Source organism: Macrotis lagotis, chromosome X (assembly GCF_037893015.1).
Source record: "Macrotis lagotis isolate mMagLag1 chromosome X, bilby.v1.9.chrom.fasta, whole genome shotgun sequence".
Classification (NCBI taxonomy): Eukaryota; Metazoa; Chordata; class Mammalia; order Peramelemorphia; family Peramelidae; genus Macrotis; species Macrotis lagotis.
In genome coordinates this window covers 513,767,923-513,780,043 of record NC_133666.1, presented here as the reverse complement: position 1 = coordinate 513,780,043, position 12,121 = coordinate 513,767,923, and the positions used below count along the sequence as shown (strand labels likewise).

The window sequence follows — 12,121 nt, the reverse complement described above, 5'->3', positions numbered from 1 at the left end:
AAGAATATCTCAAATGAATTATTTGAGGTGCATGATTATGACACTTGGGGGCATTGTCAGAGACCCTTTCATAGAAACTGTCTACTTATTAAGGTTTTATATTTCCCCTCTACTCTCCAATACTACTGGCTGAACCTTTTATTCAGTTGGCTTAACCATCTGAATGGATTTGAATATAGAATGGGTTTCATTTATGTACCTTTTATTAATGGGTCTGATTTGTGGTATTCTTCTCTTCTAAATCAAATAAACAGAGAGATGGAGGGATGTAAGAGGAGGACCATATATGTTTTGTTCTTACAGTATAAAAACGAAAAGGGGGATAATAAAAGAAATGTGCCAAAAGTACTTAAGAGCTGCTAGGTGGAAGGACAAGGAAATAAAACAAAAGACTAGGACAAGCAAAAGGCAGATAAAGCTCAGTACAGCAGTTGAATGCAATATTATTCTAAACATTTCCAAAGCCAAAAAATACGTAAAGTTTTACAGAGGTAAAAATAAATAAATAATATATATTTTATATATATATATATATATATATATATATATATATATATATACACACACACACACATACAATAAATCTTATGACTACAGTCATCTAGGTGGACATATATTTAGTAAGAAATTTAATAAATTTAATAAAAATACTATTTTTTTAGCTTGTAAACAGAAAAAAAAATGGAATCCTCCTTCTCTCTAATCCTCAGTCTCCAGATCTAATCCTTACAACATCATTGCTTCTTCTACTAGTCTATAAGTCTGACATAAAATAAAGTATTGATTCTTTTGGTTACTTTTAATCACAAAAATTTAGAAAATGAGATTTGAATCAATTAAAAAAATCTTAAAATATATTATGCCAGTCAGATTGGACTATAATTAGTTGTATATTGTTACCAACAGGAAAATATACAACTATGTCACCTCCAAATGTACCTATTAAAGAGTTACAATATTCTCAAAGCCAATGACCAAACTAAATGTTCATTGCTGATAATAAATGGAAGTCTAAATTAAAATATTTCAGTAAAATTTTAAAGGAAAAATAAAAATAAAAATCCATGTAAGGATGCGATGAGCAGTACTGCTTAAGACTTGGGAAAACCACTTCAGAATGCATCAAAGACAAATGTTACCTACTATATGTACTTTTAGGTTAAATAAAAATAAATAAATTATTTGGGTGTCTGAACAATCCAAACAACTTAAGAAATACTGATGAAAAACCAATGATGGAGTTTCTTATATTTTCCTTCAAGTCAACAGAACCAATTCTTGGGATAGGCAATAACAAGAATAAGAATAAGTATAAAGTTAAGATTTGCAGAGCACTTTGTAAATATCTCTTTTGATCTTCATAAGAACTATGAGACAGGTAGATACTGTCATTATCCCCATATTATAATTAGGGAACTCAAGTCTTTTTGTTTCCAGGCCTCTGTCCACTGTGCCTTTAAGGCAACACAGAAAGCTTCCTAGGGGACTTTACAAAAGGTGGCTTTGTGAGGGGCACTTCCTAATATTACTAATAAGTAAATATTTTTGTTTGTGGAATAAAAAAACCTTTCTATAACATAGTATAATAAAAAGTCAATGCACTTGAAACTGTAAACCTATTATGCACAACTTACCATTGCTTTTAAATATATAATAAAGTTATCAGATATGTTTTTCTTTTTTTCTTTCCTTCTTTCTGCCCCCTCTCCCCACCTTAGAGATGAATATCATTAGACACAAATAGGTATATGTCTAATGCAAATATTTATAATGACAGAAAATTATCTCCAGGATCAATTATAAAGTTTGTCTTTGGCATACATAGCTCTTCACAACTTGGCTCATTTCTATCTTGCTGATCTTTGTATATTACATTCCTCTCCATAAACTATGATCCAACAATACTGGTCTACCCAACATTCCATCTCTTGTCTCCAGGTCTGCCCTAGATACCTGGAATGCTCTTTCTCCCCATGTCCGCCTCTTAAAATCCTGGCTTCTTTCAAAGCTTAGCTTAAGTACCTCCTCTAGGAATACTTCCTGGATCCTCCCAGATGTCTGAGCCTTCCCTTCTAAAATTGGCTTCCACCTACATATTAGTTTATATTTTTCTTCCCCATCGGAATGTAAGTTCTTTGAAATCATTCCTGCCTTAGTATCCTCAGTAATGAACTTAGCATAGCACCTAATATATACTAATTTCTTTGTAAATGTGGTTAGCACAGATTCAGTAGGTGCTTGATGGAAATACTTATTGACCCGCTGTGTTTATTTAAGAGGAATATAGGCATACAAAAATGTATACAACAAGAATTCTTTGTCTTTTAAATACACAAAGGAGGTGATAGAAATACTTCCTTTTATAATATTTAGTTGTATTTTGTGTATGGAAAGAAAAAACTCAAGAATTCAGCCAAGCATATATGCCAAGAATAGACCAGATTAATTATAAAAGATGATACTGCAAAGTACATTCATTTTAATGACATAATCAATTATTTTTCAGCCATTAAAGCAACAATAATAATGATGATAATATAATAACTAGCATTTGTATAATGCTCATCCTAATAACCCTGAAAGATAGATGCCTGAGTGGGACTATAACTAAGTGAATCCTCTCTTTCTTTTCCCCAAAGCCACATAAGAAGGAGTTGCGAAGTTTCCATTTCCCCAAGGTCAGGCAGTATCAAAGGTGATACAACACTGTGCTGATTGGAAGGATACAGGATTATCTCTCTCTCTGATAGGGCAAAACTGAATTTGAATAATTATGCAAATAGAGCTTGAAAATGCTTTGCAAGATGCTCCAGGAAAGATAGTGAGCCCAGCTATCTAGTTAGTAGGCCAGGGAGTTGGGACTGCATTGGAGACTAGGATAAAAGAGGCTTACACTCTTCACTTTGGTACTTTGCACTCCTCCTAGAGCTGTAACTCATTTTAGGGAGGTTGTGCTCTTTTCTAAAGAAAAGTAAATAAATTCCTTTTTTGTTCTCCATTTAGGGTCTTCTGACTATTCCATTTAAGGAGAACCAATGCTGCAACATATGGTTCTGATACCACATAATGCCCTTAATTTGTTTTTACAGAAAATAGAACTGAGGTAGAAAGAGGTTAATTGGCTTGCCTAGGGTTATGCAGCTGACATGTATCTGAGGTCTTATTTTGTCATATCTTCCTGATTCCAGATCTAGAATAAGACTGTGTTCACTTTAACATAATCTTTGCTTTTTAGTATATTGTATGTACTGTAAGTATAAGAAACTAAAACACCTCAAATGGTTCTGGGCATGAGGGAGGGATTCTCTTGCACCCAAGTGTCCTCCCAGTAGACCTGAGTGGACCCATTTTTATGAATAACTACCTACTGAGGTGGGTTAACAAAATGCTCTGCATATGTAAAATTATTTTTAAATATATTAAATTTGTACTTGTAAATGCATTATATGCATAGCTTATATATTGATTTATTGCATAAATGTGTGCCTATGAAATATATGAAACAATTCAAGGGTTCCCTTCTCTTGTTTCTAAATTAAAACAAAACATTTGACTTTTTTGTGCTGTTACTGCTACAACTTTTATTGAAATAAGTTATTCTTTTAAGAGGTAAATTGTGTTCATACTTTCAGTGGGAGGCTTGGGGGAGGAAGTGAAATTTTCAAAACCTTCCCAAAACTGTGGTTTAATCAGATAATTTTTTCTCATTTGTTATTCAGTAGAACTAGTCAGCCAAATTGTGAGTGTAATATCTAAAGATTGAAAATGCAACAGAGTCTAATTTCCAAGACTAGATGAAGCTTTCATTTATCAACTTAGTAGAACATTTAGCATGTATAACATCCTTTTTAGGAGTGCTTGTTCAGAAGTGAAGATAAATTCCATCTCTATCTTGGCATTGTTCTCTCTTCTATCTCATAAGATACTTATCTCCAAGAATAGTTTTTTCTCCCTTTATACTTACTATTCATTTGAATGTAAAGTATTAAGACTTAACACAATAGACTAATGGGGTTCCAATTAATGAGCCCCCTCTCTAACATTCACATCTGCTCTGAGTGTCCTTCCTGAGTCCTTGTTAAACCCAGGAATTCTATGACTGGTCCTAAAACCCCCATTTCTTACCTCTTGCTCAAGGTCTTTGATCTTCTGTGTCTTTGTTATCAGAATACACTAATTAGGGTAGTCTTTTAACCTTATGAAAAGATCAATCAGCCGTTTCCAGCACCTGGAGTATTCTTTGATATACAAAAACTCCTTTTACAAATAAGTGTTATAACTCTATTAAGAAGGTTTGTCCTTCTAGTGGTACCAACTTCTGATTTCCACCACAACCATTTATCTGAGATCATTTCTTCTCTCTTCCTTACTCCTCTTTCTACATAAAGGAGGGTATACCAGAGGCCTCTTTTTAAAAATTTTATTTATTTAAGGCCATGAGGTTAAGAGTGATTTGCCCTAGGTCACACAGCTAGGCAATTATTAAATGTCTTAGTCTGGATTTGAACTCAGGTCCTCCTGACTCCAGGGCTGGTACTCTATCCACTATGCCATCTAGCTGCCCCTTGTCAGAGGCCTCTTTGCTAGAGTATCTCCCAAATCTCAGCCATGCCAGCACAAAGCCCAGTAAAATGCCAACTTGCCTGGGAGGGAGAGCCCGTATCTTCTTAATTCTTTCTCAGATCAGCACCAACCCCAATATCATGGAGCCCCAACAAGACTGATATTCAATTCTATTTAACAACTATTTATAGTAACTACTTTAGACAAGAGCCAGTAAAATACAACTAGAATTTTATTTCTATCTTGCTCCAGGACTATCTCTGATTTCTAAAATAGTTCTATCAAATAAAAATAGTAGTAGATTTCAAGATGTGTGTGTGTGTGTGTGTGTGTGAGAGAGAGAGAGAGAAAGAGAGAGAGAGAGAGACACTTTGAGATTTGTTTTTTTTTTTTATATTGTGGGGAGAGGAAGATTAAAAAAGGAAAAAGAGTTATTGGATAATTCTTCCACACATTTTATAGATTTTTCAAATTTTCATGTTTAACAAATATTGAATTTCAAATGTTTACATGTTTTGGAATTTTTTTGTTTGTTTAGTCAGGACCTGTAATTTCCATGATTTGGGGAACAATGTCTATTAATACAAAAAAGATAACAGTTAAGTATTGGAGAGTTGCCTGAAGCACTAATTAATTAGGTGGTCGTAATTTAGTGTTGCTTTTTCTCCTGGTTTAAGGTGTTCCAGTTGACAATTCCTCGGGTTGAAAATTGCTACTTTAATTGATAACTACAAAATTACTCCTTGAAACTCAAAGAAACCAAACTTACAGGTGAGTACTGAGGATAAAAGATTTTTTCTTCCTGGAGATAATCTCTCCCCAAGATTGAGAGAAGTATTAAAATTCCTACTTAGTCTTCTGATTCAAACCTTCAACCAGGTCTTGTTTATTAACAAATCAAATGAGATCCTATTTATAAAGAGCTCTTAGATACAGTATAACACGTTTTAAGTACTATATAAATGCTTATTCCCTTCTCTTCCCTTCCCTCTTTATCCCTTCCCAAGAAATGTAAAACATCCCCTAATGATCTATTCTGGGCCTTCTTCTCCCTTTCTATATACTTTTGGTTGGTGATTTCATCAGCTTCCATGGAGTCAACCATCATCTTAATGCAGATTATTCTCAGATTTCTTTATCCAGTCCTAATCTCTCTTGACAACTAGGTTCATATCTCAATTGGATAGCTTGAACTAGATGTCTAGATAAATCTTGAACTCAGTATGTCCAAAAATCTCAAATTATCCCCTCTACTATTTAAGATGGGTAACAAAATAACTGAAATAATTCCTCATTAATCCTACCATCATTCTACATTGGTCAACTGCCACTGTATGAACTCAGTTGTGTGCCAAGACAGGAAGCACTGACAGTAATAAGGGGCTGTCCACAGCTGAAATTCAGTAAAAAGATCAAGAAATTAGTCACAAATGCCAGGGTCTGAAACAAGAGAAGCAAGATCTTCCTGTTGAGTGGATCAAAGAATACTTTTGGATGAACTCAAACTAATCTGAATACAAAGTTCCCTCAGTCTTGGTGTGATTCTTGACCCCATACTCAATTCCCCCCTCACACACCCCTTCCTTCCTCCTTTCTTTCTCTCTCTCTCCCCCTCCCCAACCTATTTTCTACAAGATGATCATTGATGCTTGGCTATGTATGCCTAATTTTTTTCCCCCTCTTTGTCCTTGAACCTGTTATTGCTCCTCTTTGTACTCTTCACAGGAGAAACTGGCCACAATCCTGAGCTAGCTAGGATTAATTTCTCAGGACAGGAGGACTTGTAGCTTAATTGCTCTAGCAAGAGTTTTAACTAAAATGTGCACACAAAGGAAGAATATATACCAGTGATATTATACATGTTTGAAGTAATAGTTTTTTTATCTCGATTAAGAGTTTTAGGTGGGGGGCAGAGCCAAGATGGCGACAAGGAGAAGAGTCTCTCTTAGGTGTGCTCTCCAAATTATTTCAAAATCTCAAATCTCAAAATCATGACTCTAACTACAATTTTGAGAAACAGAACCCATAGAAAGCTCCAGTGAGGCAATTCTCCAGTCCAAGGTAACCTGGAAAATAGTGGAAAAACTCCACGGGGTTAGCATGGAGGCCCCATCAGTAAAGAAGCTTCAGCCTCCCAGAAACAGTGCCAGAGTTCCTGGCAGCAGAAGCAATTTCCTGACCTGCACCCTGGGGAGCACTGGGTACAACCTGGAGGATCAGCAAGGATCACTCTGGCAGAGCAAGCACATAGCCCAGACCCTCAGGGTACTCAGCACAGCAGGTGACTGCTGAAGCTGAGATCCAGGAAACAAGCAGGTGTGGAGCCAGCAAGCAGGAGCCTCCAGGCAGTTGAGTCCTGAGTGCTCACTGAAGGTAGAGGAGTAGAGAGAGAGAGACTTCCAAGGTCTGTCCTCTGTCTCTGGAACAAGGCTATGGGGCTCTGACCACATTCAGATCCTGATCGCAATCTAGGGCCCCATAGAACAGCCCCACCCCAGCCCCATGGCATAGGGTACTCTTGTGGTCATTCACAGACCAGGAGAGCAGTCAGAGCTTCACACACTAGGTCCTTGTGGGGGGTGTCTGAATAATACTCAAAAGCTCAGGAAGCACTCCAAAACAAGGCACAGGCTGGAGAAATGAGTAAACAGAGAAAAAAAAGGAACACCATTGAGAAATACTTTGTCGATGATCCCAAGAAAGATCAACATATTCAGTCTGAAGAAGAGGAAGTACAAACTTCTGCATCTAAAGACTCCAAGAAAAATGGAAGTTGGGCTCAGGATATGACAGAATTAAAAAGAAAGATTTTGAAAATCAAGTAAGGGAGATAGAAGAAAGATTGGGAAAAGAAATGAGAGAGATGCAGGAAAAACATGAAAAAGAAGTCAGCAACTTAGTCAAAGAGATCCAAAAATATGCTGAAGAAAATAACATGTTAAAAACCAGCATAGGTCAAATGGGTAAAACAGTTCAAAAAGTTATTGAGGAGAAGAATGCTTTAAAAAGCAGAATTGGCCAGATGGAAAAGGAGATAAAGTTCTCTGAGGAAAACAAATCTTTCAGATGTAGAATGGAGCTAAAGGAAGCTAATGATTTTATGAGAAGTCAAGACCTAATACTTCAACACCAAAAGAATGAAAAATTAGAAGAAAATGTGAAACATCTCATTGAAAAAAAAAAAACCAACTAATCTGGAAAACACATTCAGTAAAGATAATTTAAAAAATTATTGGGATACCTGAAAGTCATGATCAGGAAAAGTGCCTTGATCTCATTTTTAAGAATTCCTACAGGAAAATTGCCCTGATATCCTAGAAGCAGAGGGCAAAATAGAAATTGAGAGAATCTCCCCATCTCCCCCAGAAAGAGTTCCAAAAATCACAACCCCCCAGGAATATTATAGCGAAGTCCCAGAACTCCCAAATCAAAGAGAAAATATTACAAACAGCCAGAAGGACACAATTCAAATATCATGGAGCTGCAGTCAGGATCACACAAGACTTAGCAGCAACAGGGCTTGTAGGGCTTGGAATATAATATTACAGAAGGCAAAAGAGCTTGGAATGCAACCAAGAATCAACTGCCCAGCAAAACTGAACATCCTCTTCCAGGGGAAAAGATGTACTTTCAATGAACCAGGGGAATTTTAAATGCTCCTATTGAGTCGACCAGAGATGAACAGAAAGTTTGACCTTCAAATATAGGACTCAGGTGAAGCATAGAGAGTAGAGAAGGGTAAAATATGAGGGACTTGATGATGAACTGAATGTATTCCTGTACAGAAAAATGATACTTACATGAAAACTTCTCATTTAATAGAGCAGGTAGAAGGAGCTTTTATAGATGAAACACAGGAATTTGAAGATATAATATATTATAAAGATATAATATTTGTAATATAATATAATATATTTAATATGATATAATATATTTGTAATATAATATATTGTAAAAATGGAGTCAATGGCTAAAAGGGAAACGTACTGGGAGCAAGAGAAAGAAGAGGAGGAATAGGCTAAGATATTTCATATAAAAGATAAATTTTTTTTTTGTAATGATATGGAAGGAGGAAGGCAAGGGGGAATGAGGGAACCTTCACTCTTATCAGAAATAGCTCAGAGGAAACAGCATACACATTCATTAGGGTAAAGACATCTAGAGTAAAAAGGAGAGAAAGGGGAAAGTAGAAGGGGAGGGATGTGGGTGATAGAGGAGAGAGGGTAGATTCTAGGAGAGAATAGTCAGATATAACACATTTTCTTTTTTACTTCTTGGAAGGGGCTGGGATTGGGTGGCCTGTCTGGGACCACAGGATTGGGTGGTTGTGGGGTCTCAGGTGTGGTATGTGGGCTTGGGGCCTCTTGGCTCCAGGGCTGGTGATCAGTCCGCCACACCACTCAGCTACCCTACAGCACATTTTAGAAGAGAGACAGAATGGAAGGTGAGTGAAAATATAATATATGGTAATGGATGGAGGAAATTACAATCAGCAACAGTAACAGTGGAAAAATATGGAAGTAACTTCTGTGATGGACTTACGATAAAGAATGTGATCCACTTGAGAAAGAGCTGATGGTATCAGAACACAGAATGAAACATTTTTTTCTCTTTCTTTTACTTCATTTCTCATTAGGTTCTGTATTTTTTTTTGGAGGGGATATTATGTTTCCTTTTTTTTCCAGGATTTTGCTAGGCAATGGTTAGGTTAAGTGGCTTGCCCAAGGCCACACAGTCAGGTAATTATTTAGTGTTTGAGGCCCAGATTTGAATCCTGACTCCAGGGCCAGTGCTCTATCCACTGCCTCACCTAGCCGCCCCTATGTTTACTCTTAAACAAGAATATTCTGGTAACATATGAAAAAAAAATCACTTCTACAAAAATATTTATAGCAGTTCTTTTCATGGTGGCAAAAAATTGGAAATAAAGTAGATGTCCTTTAATTGGGGAGTGGCTCAATGAAATGTGGTATATGTATGTGATGGAACACTGTTGTTCTATTGGAGACCAGGAGAGATGGGAGTTCAGGAAAGCCCGGAGAGATGTGCATGGACTGATGCTGAGCGAGATGAACAGAACCAGAGGAACATTGTGCACCCTAGCAGCAACATGGGGGTGATGATCAACCTTGATGGACTTGCTCATTCCATTAGTGCAACAATCAGGTACAATACTTTATTTTTCTTCCTTAAGGATATGATTTCTCTCTCATTACATTCAACCTGGATCAATGTATACCATGAAAACAATGTGGGGACTAGCGGACTGCCTTTGGTGGGGGGGGTGGGGGGGAGGGAAGCAAGATTAGAGGAGAAATTTGTAAAAAATTAAAAATTAAAAAAAAAGTTTTAAGCTTCCCAATCATCAGTTTAGGTTTGGGGAGAAAGAAGAAATAGAAGAAAATGGAGGTTCTTATGTACCTCAAAATATCAGTGAGAGAAAGGAAGCTCAAACATTATGCAGATATTATTATTTTATTAGCATTGTGCCTTCATCTAAAACTTAGTGAAAAGTCTTTGAGCACAGAAATAATCTAAATAGGCAGGCTGAAAAACTACCCCACTACATAGCCTCCAGAGAGCAGAATACTTCCCAGTGCTCCAATTTTCTACCTACTGAGGCTCTCTTCCTCAGCCCCAAACTTCTACCTTTCAATATGCTTCTCTTCCTGAAAGGTTCAGTGACAACTTTTCTGGAAAAGTCTTTATAGATCTTTCCAGTATTCTCTTTCTCCTCAAATATCCTTTATATTATTCTGTGGATAAATATGTCTTTTGTTCTTATTTTTTACCACTTACATGATTATGTGTAAATACACATTAGCAGTGCATTGTGTATACTCCTTGAGAAACTAAAATTTTAAATTTTGTATCCCAAGTGCCTAACAACGTCTTTTACATAATCTATACAGTGAAAAATATTTTTTCAATAAATGGGCCTTTTTCACTTAAATTGCACCTATATTCATTCTACTGATAAAACTCTTCCTATTAAAATATATACTTATTCATTCATAATCTCTTTTCCAGCTCTGAATCTATGATCTCAGGATTATTAAATATTATACATAGAGAAAAACATTATTTTGGCTTTTTGCTCCAAGGTCTTTTAACACTACTAAATTTCTTACCATTGCTTTCTATCTATTTTCCTTTATTTTTATTAAAGGAATAACAAGGAAGAAAAACAAAATTTGAAAACTAAAAAAATAAGTAAACCCTGTAAACAAATGCCTATAGAGTAGCACATGGCAGGGTCTTTTAATGACTCACTATCATTTCAGCCAATATTTATTTTTAAAATTGGTTTAAATTTAGGGCCTGCATGTCATAGTGATAGGTGCTACATAAATAAATAGACTGATTAAATCTATCTTGGAACCAGGGTAAGAGAGAGAAAAAAATTAGTCTGTCAGCCATTTGGCTTATGCTCTTACCCTAGAGAGGAGTAAGTTTTAAGGGACATACCACAGAGCTAACAGATTTAGAAGATAAGGGGAAAGAATCAAGGCCAAGTGCTCTGGGCACTCTTCTGTACTGGTAAAGTCATGTGGCAACTGGGGGAGGGAAAAGAGTCTAGATTTCCTGGGAGCAGAACGTGGGGCTGGAAAGATCACCTTTGGAGAGCTTTCAAGAATGGAGGAGGGGAGGGGAGCACGTGTCTGAATAAAGTATCAGTTAGTTTTCACACAACATGCACAAGTAGCTTGAAATTGTTAAAATATTTCACCCCAACTAAGCTGAGGAACTAATATGTGTAATGGAGTTGAAAAAATCAATTCTTCATTATTTCTGGTGACAAACAACATAAAATATGCAAATGTAAATACCACAGAGCTGAGCCCCACAAGAGCTGGTTAAACTTTATTCAGAATCTGGAAAGCCACCTTAGCTGGGTCCCTACCATGGGACAAAAACTGAACCTTTTTCAGTTTCGTGGTTGCAGGAAAATTCCAGGCTACATGGGGATATTTAAAAGTGTCCCTGGGTATGAAATCTGCAACTCAAGTTTCTGGGCATGAGGTTTTTAGGGATATGTTTGAACTATTAGTGATAAAATTATGGAAAAACCCTTCTCTGAAAGCATAGCCTGCACCAAGGGGTGCAAAATGTATTTTGACAGCAAACTCGACAAAAGTCACCTGAATTATGGAGATGAAGATAATGGGAATGGTGGCAAGGATGGATTATAGTACAGCCATGGACTGCAAAACAATCTGGCAAGAGCATCAGGCAAAACAAAAAGCTTTCAAACATACTTCCAGCTAAATGCAGTTACTTACTCCAAGTAAGCTCAGCTCCTCTATGAAGATTAACTTCAGAATCTGAGCAATATGTAATAGACACATTAAAAAGATTTCAACATTAGTTAATTCATGCTGTCTGTTTTATGAATTAAAATTCAAAATAATTTTAAATGTCTTTTTCTCTCTACCTAACACTCAGAACAATAGCAACGAGAAAAGGATAATTCATATTCATAATCATGCAAAAGAATATTGTCACCATTCAAAATAAAAAAAATAAACACTCAATGCAAATCATTTTTTCCTAAGAC

The 12,121-nt window shown here is 36.2% G+C and overlaps 1 protein-coding gene and 1 long non-coding RNA gene across 11 annotated transcripts in view; one reads left to right on the top strand and one right to left on the bottom strand.

The window, feature by feature from the left end:
- The window catches only part of KIF13A (kinesin family member 13A), a 262,629-nt gene that overhangs the window by 7,983 nt on the left and 242,525 nt on the right, over positions 1-12,121 (bottom strand). The window contains exon 39 of one of the 10 annotated variants that reach the window (XM_074207200.1): positions 11,847-11,888. The exons of the other annotated variants lie outside the window; for them this stretch is intronic. Coding sequence (XP_074063301.1) covers positions 11,847-11,888 — 42 coding nt within the window. The remainder of the gene's footprint in view (positions 1-11,846; positions 11,889-12,121) is intronic. 10 annotated transcript variants of the gene reach the window in all.
- LOC141502452 (uncharacterized) lies at positions 1,947-11,905 on the top strand. Its single transcript, XR_012472531.1, has 4 exons — positions 1,947-2,126; positions 5,241-5,334; positions 9,576-9,729; positions 11,664-11,905. It is a non-coding gene; the product is annotated as an uncharacterized LOC141502452 (long non-coding RNA).